At 35.0% G+C, this 19,407-nt stretch overlaps 2 protein-coding genes across 2 annotated transcripts in view; one reads left to right on the top strand and one right to left on the bottom strand.

Moving 5' to 3' along the window:
* LOC128993341 (MFS-type transporter SLC18B1-like) overlaps window positions 1–960 on the bottom strand; it is a 30,341-nt gene extending 29,381 nt beyond the window's left edge. Inside the window, exon 1 of the mRNA XM_054417179.1 lies at window positions 757–960. Within this exon, the coding sequence (XP_054273154.1) occupies window positions 757–810 (54 nt within the window). The 5' untranslated portion in view covers window positions 811–960. The remainder of the gene's footprint in view (window positions 1–756) is intronic.
* A 4,421-nt stretch (window positions 961–5,381) lies between these two features.
* LOC128992413 (uncharacterized) lies at window positions 5,382–18,829 on the top strand. The gene is made up of 6 exons (XM_054415980.1): window positions 5,382–5,615; window positions 7,958–8,160; window positions 12,551–12,633; window positions 15,788–15,885; window positions 16,702–16,865; window positions 18,548–18,829. The coding sequence occupies exons 1-5, from the start codon at window positions 5,534–5,536 to the stop codon at window positions 16,764–16,766; spliced, it is 531 nt and encodes a 176-aa protein (XP_054271955.1). The 5' UTR covers window positions 5,382–5,533; the 3' UTR covers window positions 16,767–16,865; window positions 18,548–18,829.
* The last annotated feature ends 578 nt before the right edge of the window (window positions 18,830–19,407 follow it).

Genomic DNA, 19,407 nt, shown 5'->3' with positions numbered 1-19,407 from the left:
TGGGTTGTGTTTATTTGACATGTTTGAAATAGGGAAGTATTTTCTTGCCTGTGTAATAACTAATTGATTTCAATTCATATCGAAGTTTGTGAGATTACGAAAAGCCCTGTAAATTAATTTGAAGGAGTTTTTTTCTATTGTAGGTTTGATTTGATATAGAGTTATGAGATGTTGCTGTTCTTTTCTATTTTATTCCTTCTTAGATAATGTGGTGTTTACTCCAAAACCTTTGAGTTATTTTACTTCAGAAAGTCCCAAAAATAAACAACCGTTTACATAACATGTTTCTAGTCAATTTATTTACTTGGGCAGTTAATTATGATGAGATAACGAAACTAGTTTCAAAACACAACAAGAAACGTCATTATGTAAACCAGTTGCATACGGTTTTGTTATTGTAAATATACTTTAAGTTAATTAAATTCAAGAAGTGATTTTATAGTAGGAAATTTTGCAATCTTATGTAATGCAAACTTTTTGCAATGTTCAGTTTAACATAGGATTATTTCACCACAGCTTAAAGATAATAGCTAATACCGTATATAAATCAAATGCTACAAAAGGGAAAATTCTGTTTTAATTTGATCAAATAGAATAACCTCCAAATTCCAATTTCAGATCCAGCGACAAGTGACCTGCCCCGGCAGCTCTCTAATTTATTCAAAATGTCCGCAGACAGGTTTTTGGAATCGAGGTATACATAAAATATCGTTTTAAAAATAAAAACTAAACTACTAGTGTGCACAGAAACGTTACCTCATCAATGATCATAGTGGCCGATGGGTTGTTCCTTTCCGAATTCGGCGGCATTTTGGAGCACTAGACACTTCCGAGGTCACTAAATAACAATTTTAACCAACTATGTTACAAAATATACACCATGTTTGAGTTTTTGAAAAAGAGGTTATGTTGTGAAGAAGAAAATCATAGGACGGCACGGGAAGAACTGAGTGCTAGGAGTCGTCGACGAAGAATGTTACATAACCTAGTCTACCTACCCCCTCCTATCACCTTCGCAGGTATAGGTAGGCTAAACATACGGGCTGTGGTCTGTTCTCTGTTGATCCTTTGCCTACAGGGCCGACCGAGTGTGTAATTACTAAGTTTATCAATGAAGGGGTGCTAAATTGTGGTCGTTGCAGGGAACAAAATTATATTGTACCTTGGTTGTGGGACAAAACTTCGCTTCTTCAGTGGTAAGATATATTTATAACTCAATTCGGAACCTAACCGATAAACAATTAGACCATAAAGTATCTCTAGAAATATTTCGACTAGGAAATACAGTAAAACCTGGATAACAATTATCCCATGGGGATGATCAAATATGACTTGTAACCCTTATACATGGTTGACTCCTTATAAAGGTTTGCAATAACATGCAATCACGGGTAATATGAAGGGCATGTAGAAATGACAATTGTTATAAAGGGCTACTTGATATCGAAGTCCACTATATATAGATACGGTGTGGATTATTACAAATATTATGAACCGTTTCGTATCTTAAGTGTTATTTTGCATTTAGGTGAAACCGACCGAGTGAGAATTTCTCCGAGTTTATCGACGGTGAAAAGTGGGGTTCAAAAACTTCTTATTGCCGAAGTTTTGTAGATGAATTAACAAATTTGCCACTCTTAGACACTGGAGAATATATGCTGAATCGGGATCAGCGACTACAAAATATTTTTTCCAGATATTAGCTACTGTATTAGAAAATTACAAAAGTGAATACGAGTAGAAATCTTGTGAACAGACTTGAATCAGCGTCACTAATTATTTTAGACACTGAAGTTTTGGAATTGAATTCATGCTTTTGGTTCTTCTATCTAGGGTGTTTCACATTTCATGCTTTTTCGGAAACCTATCGATGAAATTGAAAAATATCTCTCCTCAGAAATATTCTCGCTGGAAGAGTCATCATCACCTCTTCATAGCCACTAATTGGATATCATGGCCATTCCTAATTCCGAACGTGAAATCATAAGATTGTAGAAGAAGAGCACTCATGTGTCTAGAAGTTAGTAGATACCCATAATGTGCCAATTTCTCCATAGTTTATGTCTTATGAAATAAATTCAAAACTACGTTTCTTCAGAGGTGGCTTTACTTTTGTAACATAAAAAGTTGTCTTGGCGAGTTAAGATTAAAAAATATTATGATTGTTAATGCATACACGGAGACATTTGATACGTTACCGGTATTAAATTTTGCATTCATTTAATTACCTGCAATTTGCGTACCAGACTTACTCCTACACAATATTTTGCATTCAATTAATTCTGTGTCCGCCCGAGTGTGGAAAATTCTTGGTTTACGTATCAAGAAGGATCGCAATTATTGTCTAGCCGTTACAGTTTACTGATCATGATTAAACTTGACACCACTGAAGTGTTATGGTTTAATTCACAATGTATCTTCGGGGTGTATTAGTTTTGTTAGTAAATTTATATTATTAAATATGAAACAATGTTAAATATGTTTTTTTCAGAAAAGAGATCACTGGAGGAGTCGTAATATGTAATCTTAGGAATCGAGAAAGTGTGGTGTTGTCAATTCTAAAACCACTTCTAATTCACATAGCCATATCCGATTTAAGATTCGATTCATCGGAAAACTGCAATTAAATCTTACAAATTTAATGTCTTCCAATTAATTACTATACGATGATAAAAATGGTAATTACCATACAAGACTCGCACAAAATACCTAGCATATCCTTGAGCTTTTAGGTATAAGGAAAAAATATATTCCTAAACGAAAAAGTAGATTAATTTTACTATAGCTCCTATTTTTTACTGTTTGGCTCCCTTGAGAAGATATTCTACGTCCTTCAAATATATGTCCATTGCAGAGTGGTTTCCATCGTTAGTTTATAGGTCTTTAAATATTGGCTAAACATTTTGAAAAGCTATTCCGTGTTTTCAACTTTCATCTGGTTTTATATATTTCTACACGGGTGTTTTGTGTCACGTTTCTGGTGTAAAAAAGCGTGAAATGGTCAACAATTGATTTATAGGTTACATTAATGATTTTTTAACCATGAACACCTTGTTAATCAATTTATTTGTTCAAATTTGTTTGGCAGTCATTGACGTCAGGGCTACAGATATACATATAGATATGTATAGATATGTATATCTGTAGCCCTGCATTGACGTGCTGAATACATAACTTTGCAATCCAAAATAATATTATTTTCAGATAAACACATTTTATGAAAAAAATGCACAACAATGTTTACCGGATCAGATGATTATTACAAGTTTTTTTTTTTACTCGTAATAATAAAGTGCCAGCAACAACATAGCGGCAGCCCGCAGCGCGTATTTGTTGCATTTTGTCGCAGACAATCATACAGGCGTTCTAAATTTTGCTTATTTCTCTAATTCATAATGTTATACTTTATTATTACTTTAACATGAGTTTTAGTAATTTACCATACAAGGAGTAAGCTATTACCGTAGGTCTCATGGTGAGACCTGGACCTGGGACCGATTTACTTTTTCGTTTTGATGTCCACAGAGGCCAAAACACTATACTGTACTGTAACTGTATAAAAAAATGAACGGATTGTGTTTGTATGAGTTAGCATGATTGAGCAAAAATCATCCGATTTTGGTTAAATTTGGTACAAACGTGTGAACCTATTTGAAAAAGTTAACGAACCAGCATGCAAGGGCGGATCCAGGATTTCTGTAAGGGGGTTTGTAGTCCTGGGGGTATGGTCTGGTATAGCCCCAGTAAAGTGGGGGGGGGGGTCCGGTGTTAACAAAAAAATTGTTCGGATTTTTTATCTGTTTGGGGGGGGGGTCCGCACCTGAGCATGATCAGACCATAGGAACATGGATTTATGGGGTAAAAAATTGTTTGCTTTTTTGACCACCGAAACATTGAATTCCCCAATTTCTCTCCAAACGATTTTGTAGAGCTAAAAAATAATTAAGTAAAATATTTTTAAAATATTTTACAAATAATTTAGTATCTTGAAGTAATTTTGTACAGTTATATTGGTTACACGGATAAACTAAACAAGTTTGTAAATGTAAAATTCCCATGTACTGTAATTCCTATGGAGATTTTCCCTTAAGCTGCAAACCTAAGCTCTCGTTAAACATAATGTTTTTTTAAATAGGGAATAAATCTGACGTTTTAAAATTTTAAAATCCAATTTGCAGGTTTGCTGCGGTGGGGGTAACAGTCAGTATCTAACAATTTTGTAATACCCCTGTATTTTAGGTATCTACTGAGTCTGTAGGATATTTTTATTTAGAAACTAGCTGAACCCGCGGGCTTTGCCCCGTTTAACTTCACAAGTGAGCTCTTTCGCATGGCTCAATCACGTCCTGGTTGAAGTTCGTTCGCTACGCTAACTCGCTTCCAGGTTGAAGTTCGTTCGCTACGCTCACTCACCTTTTGGTTGCAAATTGGCTGTAGTTATAAATAAAAAAAAAAATAATATTGCTGCACCCTGTTGGTAATCCTTGTAACTTTAATGCCATTGAACATCATAGAACAGAACCAACTTGTTTAATTGAAACAGCTGTTAAGAAATTCCTTTGAAATATGAAAAAGCATAAGGTTAACATGGGAAACTCCAGAGCCACTGGGGCGGAGCCCGAAAGCCCGATCAGAATAAAAACTACTTAGTTTTCCTATGTAATGCCCAAAGAATCGGTGTACCGAATTTCAGCCTCCTAGGTAAATGGGAAGTGGGAGAATTAGTGATGAGTGAGTGAGTGAGTCAGTCAGTCAGTCAGTGAGGGCTTTGCCTTTTATATATTTAGAATCTGTAAGACAACATTTTTACCAGAAAATTGTAGACGTCTGGTAAGTCGCAGAAACGTAGGAGGGGTCTTAAATTTTACAGGGGGGGGGTCTAGTCGTCATTTTAGTAAAGGTCCCCAGGGCCCCCAGGGACTCGGGGAAAATAGCAGAATTCCCATAAAGTTACCAGAAAACGAGATATAACATAAAAGTGAGTTTGGAAATTGAATTTCTTAAGGTTGTTGTACGTTATCCCCATGACGGCAATTTTTGCATGGAAGTGAGTGTAACCACTAACTAAATGCCTTATTAATGACAATCTTGAAAAAAGTGTCTAAAAATAGTTCATCAGTTTATTAGTTATATCGTTGCCTTGGATTTATATGTAACAGAACATTATACAAGATACAGTATATTTATAGTACGATATAAGATATAGTAATGATCAAGGTATTTTCTAGTATCCGTGATCAATAGTGAAACCACGGAACTCAGTTGGCTATTCTGCTATTAATGGCAAAAATTGAAATGTCAACAAATTCAAACAAGTTGGACATAACCAACAAATCGTTTGTTTTGAAGTCGTGTGTCGTGTGTAGTCACTTTAGTCGTTTCTTAGTCAGTCAGTCTGTTCTATGTAGTGATAGGTGAGTTTGGTTTTAATAACTTAATCCTCATCGGATGGTTAACGTCTTAAACTTTTATTTGAGTGACACCATACCGTTTGAATATTATACATCTATGAGTTTAAAATCAGGACACATTGATGGTTTGCAGAAGTGTTTACATTTTACTTTGTATCCTGCCCACACTTCTTGTTTCCCAAGAAGATCAATTACCTACAACAGGTTGCATGACTTGTTTACTATTACTTAATTTATAAGTTTCATTTATTATTAACTCTATGAATCAATAAACTTCATGGCTTAATTCGTTATTTTAACTTAAACCTAGTTATGATATCTTGTAGGCTATAATTTTACAAAAATCCAAATAGGCCTAGGCCAGAATGATTTCTTATGTCTTGGTTGGACACATGCACACAGGAAAAAAGCATAAAGTAGTAAATTGTCTGATATAAGGTGCAAACAACAAAGAATCTACCAATACCGCAAACATACAACCGAGCCTTGCACCATTGATTTTAGGGGGAGTAAGTTACTAAGCTTACCTAGAGCTCTAGCATCAAGCTCTGCCATAGGCCTAGACGTAAGTTAGTGTCTCCTCCTTAGTTGCAAACAAAACCTGACCGAGACGGGTATCAAACCCTTTGCTCTACGTTGTCTCCTGGCAAATGCCTTTAACAGATTGTACATTGATCAGGAATCAACAACTTTGGTCAACAAAAACACTAAGCTCCAGTGGCGGCCCCAGGATTTCATTTCGGTGGGGGGGGGATGAGCTATGGGTGGTATGGAATATCCCCCAGAAAAAAGGGGGTCCAGGGGCCCCCCTGAAAAAATTAGAAATTTAAAGCCTACACGTACGGTATTTAAGCTCTAAAATATGCTCAATCTAAAAGTATAGGCTAATATGTTAGCTAATAAAATATAAAATATTTCAGGGGGGATATATCCCTTCCACCCCCCCCCCCCTCCTCTGGGACCGCCACTGCTAAGCTCAGTAGTTCTTAGATAGGACTTAGTTTTAAACTATTAGTAGAAATTTGGTTGTAGGCTACTGTATTACTCTTATGTTTTACTTATATTGGATCTTTGAGCTCAAACATTTAACGGGCATAATAACTTAGTGGTCTTACAGATCAATAGTGTTTTAAGACGTTCGTTGGTGGCCAACTTTTACTGTTCAAACTCAAAATGTTGAACAGAGGCCTGCCTTACCAATAAAATAAGCATAGGTAGCCTAGGCCTATACTTAGTAAGTTAGCCTAAGTAAATTTTCTATTTTATTAACACATTCACTGCTAATGATATGTAATACTTTTATAAATGGCTAAAAAACATAAACATTAACATGATCATGTTAATTGAGTGACAATATATCTTTAATTAAATAAATTTTATACTATAAATTGTGGATTAAAATATATTATGTAATTATATACATCATGTATTATATATCTGCTAATATACTTATGACGCACAAGTGCGTCATTAGCAGTGAACGTGTTAAGCTAGTCTAGCCTACCTTACATTTATTCCTAACTAGGTATACAGTCCCTTTAATAGATTCAATTGTGTTGAATAATCGGTAATTATGTCGGATAAGGTGACCTATAGAACCATTAATGTATCATTAGAAACTAGATTTTTACCTAAAAACAATGGTGCTAAAATTTTTCTGCTGTCACAAAAACTGAATAAACTACGATCGTTTGAATTTTATTTTTATGTATTATTTTAATTGTTGATATGCACATCAATATATACACTCTAAAATCAAAGTTAATAGCCCAAGTCACATTATTGATTGATTGTATGCAGTTTTAAAGTAAATATTACCCTCACAACCCACACTTAGAGACAGTGGGCAAGCATTTTGGAAATTATTATTTATCTTGTTTATAGCACTACCTATTTACAAAGTGCAAAAACAGTCTAGAGATAACATAGATCAAGAACTGAACAACTCGATTCATTATAACCTAAACTTTACATTCCTAATCTAACCTAACTTCAAAAAACTGAATACAGTCACAAATCCACATAACACCCAATCTACCTATATCACATGTCTAAATAAGAACTGATTAACTTAAGTAGTTCATAGCCTAATCAACGTTCAGTTGAATTTATAAATGCCTCTACCTCTTTGTACAAACTTAATGTTTGTCATCTTAGGCTTCTTCTTCTTTCCTAGACGAGCCTTTCAATCGTTTATGTCCGTGTTAGTCAATTCACTTAACAGCAGTAATGGCGACAAAGACAAGCAGACAAGAGGCCGGTAGGCCTAATCAAATTCTAACGATCGTAGTTTATTACGTTTTTGTGACAGAACAAAGATTTTTGCACCATTGTTTTCAGGTAAAAATATAGTTTCTAATTATATACAAATTACTATGGTTCTCTTGGCCACCTTCTCCTACATAATTTCCGGATAATCATCTGGAACGTTCCTAGGCCTGTATTAACTTGTGTAACCTAGGCTATTTTTTAAAAAACTGAACATTGTTCAAAATCAAAATTCATGGTTATATTTTTGTCAAACTAAAATTACCTATTTTTTCTAGACTACATTTTGTGTCGAGATTGCGGTAATGACTTGGCAGCAGCTGATACAATAGTTAATCTACGAAGTCCTTCTGCTGTTTCCAGATTCAACAAGTCATTATTTGGTTTACAACAAGTTCTTGTTCAGGAATTGGTATATCCTCCCATACTCAAATTCAAAGTCATCACGGTTGTGGAATCTACCTGTAACACCTCTTCAAAGGTTAGAGATTGGACTCTAAGCATTGACTTTTAGATATTGAAGTACCGGTACACATCCTATGGGATATAGGGGTTGAGGTTCGTAATGTCCAAATTTCACAAACTCCAACGTCTAAAATATTAAATAAACAGTGCGTTTCATAATGCCCAAATTTCATAAACCCCAAAACTATAACTTTCAAATAAGTACCGTTTCACAATGTCCAAGTTTCACAAACTCCAATGGTTATTTCACAAAGTCCAACATTAATATATTAACCTCTTCATGCCCAGAGTTGCAATTTTGCAACAAACCTATTATTAATTTATATCTCTATGGAAACGTTGCTCCTTTCCTTTATTGACCATAGTTGCGTATTTGTAACATACTGCTGGCAATTTTTGTGTTGGACAGTTGGCAATAGTGCAGCCTGATGATTGTTTATTACTTCACAGCTGGAGTCGTGTTGTAGGTTATGTTCCTGTTGTTCAATTGGCATTTTACACTGTTTATAACACAAATTCAAGGTAAGTTTTAACCTTATAAAAAATATGTTTTAGTTTTAGTACTATTCAATTATATATTAGATGTGTAAGTTAGCTTCTTCATTTCATATTTTATGTTTTATGATGAAAATAAAGTTTGTTGCGTTTTTGCAACAGTGGGCATCAATGGAACAAAATGCCCAAAGTCATTACTGGCCTAATAATAGTCAACACTCATAAAACTTGTTCTTCAAATGAATGTTTTCTTCCAGATGCGAAGATCTACTAGAGAAAGAAAGGTCCCAGAGAGATTTCTATTGCCCCCTGACTCCAGCGAGGGGAGTGATGAAGATGATTCCGACAAAGACCCTGATTTTGATCCGCAAGAAATTCGGGCAAGAAGTGCGGGCCATAAAATGGATGGACAACCGTGGTGTAGTGGTTGTAACAACCTTCGAGAGTGCATATCCCCTTACAAACATGAACAGATTTGAAAAAAGGAAATGAAGGTGATATCAGTACCATGCCCAAGAGCAATAATTACTTACAATAAATTTATGGGTGGTGTCGACCTCCTAGACGGACTTGTGGCGTACTACCGCATAGACTTGAGGTCTAGAAAATACTACATGAGAATTTTTACCACTTTCTAGACATGGCTGTGGTAAATGGATGGCTTATTTATCGCCGAGACTGCCATGCAAACGGAATCCAGAAGAAAGACATCCTGGATTTGCTTGGATTTCGATCCGAAGTCTTTTGTGTGCTATGCAGAGAAGCAAAGCAACCCGCAAAGAAAAGAGGAAGGCCTTCCGCTGGAGACATAGAAACTGAAATGTTCGAAGAAAAGAAAAAAAGAGGACCAGCCAAGCCGCCCCCAGAGAGGGAAATGAGAAGAGATGGGGTTGCACATTGGCCTTTAGTAACGGACCAGAGACAGAGATGCCGTAAGGGGGTTGTAAGGGCATTACAGTGGTCAAGTGCGGAAAATGTGGCCTTCACTTGTGTTTGACAAAAGCCCGGAACTGTTTTAGCTCTTCATTCCATGGGTTGTAGTTTCTTAAAGCATTTTTTAAGAGTTTATAAAGATATGTTTTAAAAGTTTGCTTTTATTAAATGGATAACCAATGCCCATTGTTTCATTTTTGCAACAGACCTATATTACCTAAATTACCCATTGTTGCGTTTTTGAAACATACCCACAAATCATACCCAATCACTGCAGAAACTAAATCAGACACTTTTATATGATATTTAAGTGCCCTAAAATCCAGTTTTGATAAAAAAAAATTGTTTTCAAAATTTTAATATTATTTGGGCATGAAGAGGTTAAATAAACAGAGCATTTCATAATCTCCAAATTTCATAAGTGCCAAAACTAACTTTCAAATAATCACCAATTCACAATGTCCAAATTTCACAATCTCCAACGTTTAAATATCAAATAAACAGAGCGGCTCATAATCTCCAAATTTCATAAGCTCCTACGGTACAGTCTCGGCCAGAAGTCGCTGCAGAAGTTGCCGTGGTTCGGTATGTAGGCGCTACACGTTCTAGTGTTGTAGCGACGCGTCACGAAACCTCATTGTTGGTCCATAGTTGCTTTGAAGAGTGTAAAGTATTGGTATAAATACCCCTTCCGCAGCAAACCTGCAGACTAATCGAATTTCCATTTTCCTTATTTGATTTACACTATCAATGAAGTTACCTATCAATGAAGTTATTAGTTTATATATTGCATCATGGATAGGTAATCGTTAATATAATCCTCCTTCCTAACTAATATTATAAATGTGAAAGTTTGTGTGTCTTTTTTGTCTGTTTGAAGTCCAATAACGCATTAACTACTGATCGTATAGGTCTTAAATTTGGCATGATGATAGCTCATATTCCCGATTGACATATATAGACATATTCGTATCACAAAAATCCTTTCAGACTCCTGGCTGTGGAGTTTCCCACGTTAACATTATGGGTATTCATATTTTAAAAGTAATTAAATAATTTTGTCAGCTAGAGTACAGAAAAAAACTCAGCTGAAAGCTTGAATTAAATATATTAAAAATATAAAAATGTAAATTTAATTTGCACATCATGTGTTAACAAATATTTTAGTCACACATCTAAGTGTTCTTCAATCATTAAAATGCACGTATAATCAGTAGTTGAGCACCGGCGGACGGTGCCTGCTATCTGACCGTGCCAACCACTGTAGAGACTTCTGGCCCAGACTGTACCGTTGGAGCTTATAAAATTTGGAGATTATGAACCGTTCTCTTTATTTAATATTTAAACGTTGGAGTTTGTGAAATTTGGACATGGTGAAACGGTGAGTATTTGAATGTTATAGACTTGGAGCTTATGAAATTTGGACATTATGAAACGCTCTGTTTATTTTATATATTAACGTTGGACTTTGTGAAATCATCGTTGAAGTTTGTGAAATATGGACATTGTGACACAGTCATTATTTAATGTTATAGTTTTGGAGCTTATGAAATTTGGACATTATGAAACGCTCTGTTCATTTAATATTTTAAGCGTTGGAGTTTGTGAAATTTGGAGATTATGAAACGCTCCCGGATATAGGCCTATTTTTGATTCTAGTTCAAATTAATTGAATAAGCGACTCACAGTAAGTGTCAAGTCAAAGTTTTATTTTCTCCATTAGTTTTTGTTACTGTACTGTGATGGTTTAGGTGTCATAAAACTTGCTTTAGAATTACAATAGCGTAACTAATAAGTTGTCCTTTATGTAAAGTTTCTTTAAAACGACGATTGGTTTCTAAAACGACAAACATTTTCATAATCGTTTCTGTGTTCACGTTTGAATCTACTGCTTTGTATTTTTTGACAAGACTCTAAGCCTGATTCTTCTTAAATCACGGTCACAATGTTCCTTACTCTTGACCTTCCATAAACAAGGAAAACTTCTGTACAGTTCGATGAATTTGCGAATAAACTCATGGGAACATTGGTAAAGACCTGTCTGAAAACACTGTCAAAACTATGCTCTCCTCAATAGGTTTATCTCTCCGTCTTCCGTCTCCACGCAGTTCGCAAAAATGCACAGTTTTACTGTCCACTTGCAACAACTGCGACTGCAATGTCGTGAGAGAAATCCTTAAGTGTGGACCGGCCTTAAACGTGGCTACAGCTTTTTTTAACATGAGAATTATTTAAGACAATGGATGTCCACTTCTATCAATGGTTAAAGGCATAAGGCATATTCTTGGTGTTACTTTTAACTACTAAACTTATGCTCTCTAAGGACAAATTTAATAGGCCTATATTGAAAATAAAGAGATTATTTGCATTACACACTAGGCATTCACTGAATTCCTTCCAATTATGTTTTATGTCTCTGATTTTATTAAACAATAATAAAAAAATAAAAATATACCTTTGATGAGCAAAGAAAACCCATGCTGTGAGCACTGTACAGAAGTTTCTATTGGTGCTTCTTCCAGTGTGAGTAGGTGATGGCAAGAGGGGATAGCTGCGGTGTTAAACTTTGTGTTAGACATCATCGAATTGTGCTAGACGCCACTTAAGTTTACCAATGAACTTTTCCTCTGTGTGTTACTTCTCCATGACTAGGCCTATCTTTAATCAGACAACAAACTTTTACCATTGAACAAACATTTTGAAATGTTTTAAATTAGTAAAATTTTAAGGACTACGCTTAGTTCTTAGTTTTAATTGAAAAAAAGTACTGTAAACAGAATTTCCTCATAAGAGACAACATTTTGGATAGAAAAATTGTTCTGTGGGGAAAGTAAGGTACTATATGAAAGGGGCTGTCAGCTCACGGTAGGTTGTCATTCCGGCAACTCTATTTCCAGAAATCAAGTCCTAAATATTATCTTTTTTTACAGTTTTTATTTATATGTGCTGAAATTGTCTTCAATTACTCTGTTTTTCAGGATTGGGCTGTAGAACATTCTTGGTTCCCAGGCTACGCATGGAAACCCTGCACCTGCTCTCAGTGTAAAAAACTAGTTGGCTGGTAAATATTAATTAAAATATTAAAATCTCAGATAGGTTAGATCAGTTGGTGCCTGAGCCTTATTTTGTATTTTGAAAAAATAAGAAAAACTAAAACCTACAACATCAAATGTATTCCAATGAAAGATGTTTAGATAAACCTAGATTTGTTTTCACAGTTTAGAATGTCAATAGTAAGGGAAGTTATTTTCATGTGTTATTCAACGCCATTAGCATTTTTTCCAAAGGAAACGGTCCATACCCTAAACCCTAGTATTGTTACTGTGTTCATTTGACTTTTGTTAGTATCATTAATTACTACCCCAACAAAAAATTAAAATTAGTAAATCTGTTCCAACTTTATTCTGATAAGGGATGGGAAATGTATTTTTTAAATACTTAATATTCCATGCACATGAATTAGTCTAGTTCGCACCTGACTAAGTAAACCACATTTTTTACTAAGTAACATAGTTTTGGTTCTCCAATATGCTTTTAGATGATGTTTTACTTGGTTTTAAAAAATCTACTAAAATGGGAAAAATATACACTTGTTTTTAATTTACTGAAAAATATCTTTCCTCTATTGCCCTAGGCTAGTTGGTTTTATTAAACAAATTTTTAAACTATAACAATAAATGTTAAATTTTAAAGCTAGAAGCACTTGCAAATTTAAAATGTGATACATACTAGCCATCTACACCATAAGAGGAAAGTGAGCTGGTCTAGTGGTAGAGCGCAGGACTTTGGTCTCTGACTTCCTGGGTTCAAATCCCGCCAGATCACCAATGGATTTTTCTAAGTGAAAATGCCACAATCCCTAGGTCTAGCCTGAACTAATGTTAAAAACAATCCCAAACTCTAGTAAACTAGGACAAAAAACTACAAGATTGCTGCTTTTCAGACAAAATAAATACCAGATTCTATTGTGATAGCCAGCTCAGCTGGAGCTTATATCGTCACGGTTTTTAGCGAATTTCCCTATAGGGACATAGCTATTATCGTATGTCTCATGGTAAGACCTAGACCCGGGACCGATTTACTTTTTCGTTTTAATGTCACCAGAGGCCAAAAACACATATTTGTTTTTATATATGTATATACATTTTTATATATGCATATACATATATTTGTGACGCAAAATTCTAGGGGGGGAATAAACTGGTATTCACCTAAGTCAGGCTAGGCCTACCCTAGAACCGGCCACACTCAAATTTCTTCCCCGGAGTGCTCAGAAGGAGCCGAGAAAAATCCAGGGGTCGATACGAAGTTGTCACGGCTTTGGCTGATCAATTTATTAAAATTTAATCGGAGGCTCAGAGCTCTAGAAGCGCTCAGGAAATCCTGCAGACGCCCAGTTGGAGCTATATCATCCCCACCTTCGCTAACGTGTTTTGGAGAATTTTGCCTAACTTTTATACTGACTCTGTAGGACTGACGAGTATTCAATCTTAGCCAATGTGATTTAAATACTCGTAATAAACTGTGAACTATCTGGCTAAAGTCGTTGGTAAATAATATAAAATCGAATATAAGGTAAAAGTAATTCCTACAGAGTCGTCGGGCCTAATTAATATAATTGAACGGAGAATTTATCGTGGGATGATTTAAAATAGATTTAACATTAATATTCGTAGCTGTTTGATTGTTCAAATCAGCTGCTCCCAAGACTTGATTCTTTCACCCGCCAAAGACGGGGTTTAGAACTAAGACCACCAGTCTCGGGGTATTAAAACGGTGAAAACGAGATATAATTTAGACGCGATAATTCTTTGTTAAGCGAACGGAGAAATAGTAATTTTGAAACTAATTAATTAAAATAAAATAAACGATCGCCACCGCTAGTCACTGGCAGGCAGGAACTGGCGGGTCAAGACTCGAGTTAAAGTTATTAAATTTAGACCATTCGAATCTGGACTTTAATACAGCGAATACGAATAATAGATTAAGAATTGCGTGAAAAGAAAATAACGTAAAACGTGAAAAGGTCCTAACTAAGTATGCTAGCTAACCTTCGTAACAAAATCGTACAGTCGTGTCGATTATCGTGCGAGCGTGGATGTAACGACGAAGTTACTTTCAAGACGGCGTACGAACGAATAATCCTGTCTTGGAGTAAAATCCTTCATTCCTGCCCGCTTGAGGCTTACGCGCTCAAGCGGCGAACTTTAGTACTACTAGATAACAGCTGATCGAATTCACTTGTTGAGCTGGTCTAGTTTCGTCTGTCGTCTGTCAACAAATAAACACCAGTTTAGGGTTATGTCGTCGTCGGCGTTAAATACCTGTAAAATCGGCCGGTTTAACTTTATTATGTGAAACGAAGTGCTATTATGAATAAATATGCAGTTGTGGATGTGTTTGTGTACTTCACTGCGAATAAAAATAGGCCTACGTTCTTTGGCTCATAGCCCAAGCTATGGCCAACACATAGGCCTCGGAGTAGGCTATTGTGGTTAAAAATCGGGTAAGTTCTGATGTTCATTTATTCGTAGTACGTTTTAACCCCCCTTAAAATTTGGCTCCTTACATATTAATAAATAATATGTAAAATAACGTGAGTACCCTTTTTTATTCTTTTTTATTTACATTTTTTTTTTTAGAAATATATATATGTGTCAACTCTGCGATAACTTGAGTAATTTTTGTCTGTTTTTAATGAAATTTGGTTTGAAGGTGTAGGGCGGGATAAACTTGAATAAGTTCGCGAAGCAGAAACAAAAAATAAACAAAAAACAAAAAATAATCCTAATTTCTCTTAGTACCAATTTTTAGAGCTTAAAAAAGCAAATAATTTAGTATATCGAAGGGGTTTTTTACAATTATTGGTTACGGAAAAAAAATTTAAAAATCTTAAATTTAAAATTACCCTACTATTCTCATGGAGAATAAGTAAACTGTTGTAGTTTGCTTGTTTACGGGTATATTTTGATCAAACTTGACAAATTAACTTAATTTATACTAAGCTATTGATATTCTACTAAAAACCCACTTTACTACCCTCCCTGTAGCAGCAAACCTAAGTACTGTTCTTGTTAAACATAATGTTATTTAATAGATTTAATTGAAAATCTAATCGGGCAAATGGTAATTCGCTTAGTCTGCAGGTTTGCTGCGACTGAGGTATTAAAGGTTTTCATCCTGGATGAGGACTTACGTTTCTGATTATGTTACAGGGTATTTGAACCACTTGCATCAGCAGACAAATCGAAGGTCAAGGCCTCTGATAAAGGTTTCTACACACTCCTACTTGAAGGTGTTGTCAGCGAATTTTGTAAGTTTTTTTTAAGTTATTTTAAAATAATCCTTGTATGCTTCCGATAAAATAAGTGTAAAAATTGGCATGAATCAATGTAGCTAAGAAAAAACAACCTTCATTTTCCTGAGGATCTTTTGAATGGTCGTTGCAACCTTAGTTATCAGCAGCAATGCTATTTTACTCATATTTATATGGTAGCACTCCAATTATTCAAATCAATTGCAACCGTACCACATTTGAATTAAAAATAAAAATTGGATTTTTACTGAAATTGTGACATTTTTAAGAAAATAGGCTGAATTATTTCTATTGCGATAGCATAACGTGCCTCAAGATTTCATGATTGAAAGTTTCACACTTTTGCACGTCTTGAAAGACAATGATGATGTCTACAATCCTGCGGAAGATGCTAAAGGTTTTGCAGGGATCACAGAAAACGGTGAAGATTTTTCTGTGACCACGGGAGACAATGATTCAGCTCGATTGCCGATGATGTTCAGGATTCTGCTGTCATAATGGCTTCTGCCTTCTGTATAGATTCTTTATTATTGTAGTTTAAAATGTACTCTGTTGGCAGTCCAGATAATTGGAGTTGGGATGGTTGGAGTTCTTCTTTACTATAATAAACTTTTATGATATTAAGCCGTTAAACATTAACTACTTACCTCAGGAACCAATACCAAAGTTCCTCATGAGTAGTAGTGTAAATAGTTTTAAAATGACACTGTGTTCAATGTTTTCTGAAATGATTATGGCTCTATATGAAATTAGCTTTAGAATATATTGTGTTGATTGGTGAGTAGGCCTACATTGGTATTCATCTGTCATTAGTCTCGAACGGATTGATGCTAGTTCCGCAGACGTTGTCCACCCGGGAGAAGTTGTTCACACGGTAGAACATGGCAGAGCTTACAGCAGAACAGGCAGCCATGCTGGCTGAGTTTGAAAATGAGTTTGCCAATCGGTACACGGAAAGCGATCCTGACTATTGCAAGGTAAAATCAAACTCTTTAAATCTCTATTAAATAATCTCTTATGAATATGTTTAGAGAACAATTAAAGCTTTTACCATATCCCTCCATTGTGCGATTTCTAGTGATAGAACCTGCCCTTGACCAGATCACTAATATTAGAATTAGACACTTTAGTTTGTTTAAAAATACTAGTGTCCCTGTTACTCGAATTTGAGCAATTGCTAAGTATTACAGGCGTTATTTTAAAACCAATAACAGTCATAATTTCTGATGACTTTAAAAGATTTGACTCAAAGATTATGGAAATACTCAAGATGTACATAACAGATCGATATAATCAACATTTCTTGAAAATATCTTATCATTTTTATATAACTGATTTTTTTTTGTGATCATATAAGTCAAAAAAGTCACTTGGCCAAGCCAGTGGTCCAATTAATTATTTCAGTGGATGGTTTTAAACCAATAAATTCTGACTTGTCTGCGCAAGATGCTACTTCTGAGCTACATGTTTAGTAAATTCTTTAATGCAAAGTTTCATCTGGTAAGAACTATGTAGGCCTATACGCATTCACTACTTAGTGACTCGGGGCAATGAGGAGTTTGAAATCTCGTACGGAATATTATGTTAGATCATACTCTGAATGAAAATACAGTAGAACCTCTTTAATCCGAACGCATCATTGCTGTAACTCTATACACATTACAGTAGTTCTTTATGGTATACTGTATTTATTAATTATTTCAATTGTAATGTACAGTACTATTTATTCCCTATGTTTACCACTGTATTAAATAAACACTCTATTTTACTTTATAAAGCATTTTTCACTTTTCCCTAGCTATTGTTATGTAAAAACAACAATATGTTCTGTAATCCGAACTATTCAATAGTCCGAACTACCCCTGGTCCCAATTAGTTCGGATTAAAGAGGTTCTATTGTAGTATATTTCATGACTAAGACTGAAAGTGGCATTTTTTGGCGCACGCTCAAATTTTATATGTGAGGCAAAGAGGGTGAGAATAATGGAGCATGTTTCGGAAAATAGCTTATTCGTACAAGTAATGAATGATACTTTTCATCACGACGCAAAAATACACGCAAACACCCCTTAGTAGTATCAAAATAGTTTTAGACCACTCTTCACCGAAAACACACTTCACAACGTACACATATGGATTCATAATTATAGATTTTTTAGATAAATATATAAATAAATACTTCGTTACTTAATTTAATTGACTTAACATTTTGTAATTTATACCAGTTTCTTAACTTTCTGTATTCCTCTTCTTATCTTTCCCGTGATTTCTACTGTGGAAGGTGATTAGCTACCTCAGAAGCTGTATTCATAAAATCATCAGTAATGTTAGATATACTTTGAGCAATTTCAAACACGCACTACCCTAACAACACAGCAAAACAAACTAATGCCTGTTTCTGAATACTTTTAAATTGTGCAACAATGAAAACAGCTGATTTAAATCATTAAAATAAACCTAACAAAAAACACTAGCACGCATAGTGGATAAAAGAACTAATCTAGAGTGAGGAAAAATCAGCTGATCGTTTTTCCCTCGCTCCAAATTAGACCATGTAGGAAACATCTACTTTCTTTGACATCAGCTGTTATCGAAACGAAAATAGTTACTTTCGGTAAGGAGTGTGATGAAAAAATATTTACTAATGAACAAATTTCAGGTGCAGCAGCCTTCTACTCCCCCTGTGGCTCATCCGTGGTATGGAGCCCGTCGCAACTTTGACCGCAGAGACAGAGGTGGGGGCAGACATGGAGGCAGAGGCAGAGACTGGAATAGAGACAGAGACGGAGGTAGAGACAGAGACAGAGATGGAGGTAGAGACAGACACTGGGAAAGAGATAGATATGTATGGAGAGGGAATTACCATCATGACCGCCACTACAGTCATCACGGACATCAGCCTTATCACCAATATCGTTGAATAAATTTTTCTAAAACTTTAGATGGCCTATGCATTTGATCCTATTTACTTTTCTTCTGTTTTCTACACTTGGTATTTTTTAAGCTTATGAAAGGTAATTGTCCAATCATTGTAAGTCTGAAGTTTTCTCAACCTAGAGAAACCTTATTCAAATTTATTGACACAAATCATAAAATAGTTTTGTAATATTATGCTTTGAGATCCATAGTACTAGTGGCTAATCTTGGCTCTAGAGAAGGGATCATCGCAATTTGTTCATAAAATATTTTTTATAACTCTGATTGTTATAGCTCCCAACAGTCTGCAGGTCACAAAAAAGCGTCCTGAGGGTAGTAAGGATGCCTGCTCTAGAAAAAAAACTCCAAAAATTCTTTAATCAACCCCTACTGTACATTTGATTTATCACTCATTTATAATAGCAACATTGTTTTGACAGTTTCTTTAAATTGACAATTTTCGTTTAAATTAATATTTACAAAAAATAACTATATAATATTATTAAATAGTTATTTAGTTTGCATATTGCTCAGTGCTTCAGGGATAAGTTTTGCAAGGAGAGAGCCTAGTAAAATAATCAGCATTTGATGGAACTATTTCCC

Source organism: Macrosteles quadrilineatus, unplaced genomic scaffold (assembly GCF_028750875.1).
Source record: "Macrosteles quadrilineatus isolate MER2022 unplaced genomic scaffold, UCM_ALF_1.0 Scaffold_4__1_contigs__length_99947679, whole genome shotgun sequence".
Taxonomy (NCBI): Eukaryota; Metazoa; Arthropoda; class Insecta; order Hemiptera; family Cicadellidae; genus Macrosteles; species Macrosteles quadrilineatus.
The sequence above is the reverse complement of the archived record's forward strand: the minus strand, read 5'-3'. Positions and strand labels throughout refer to the sequence as shown.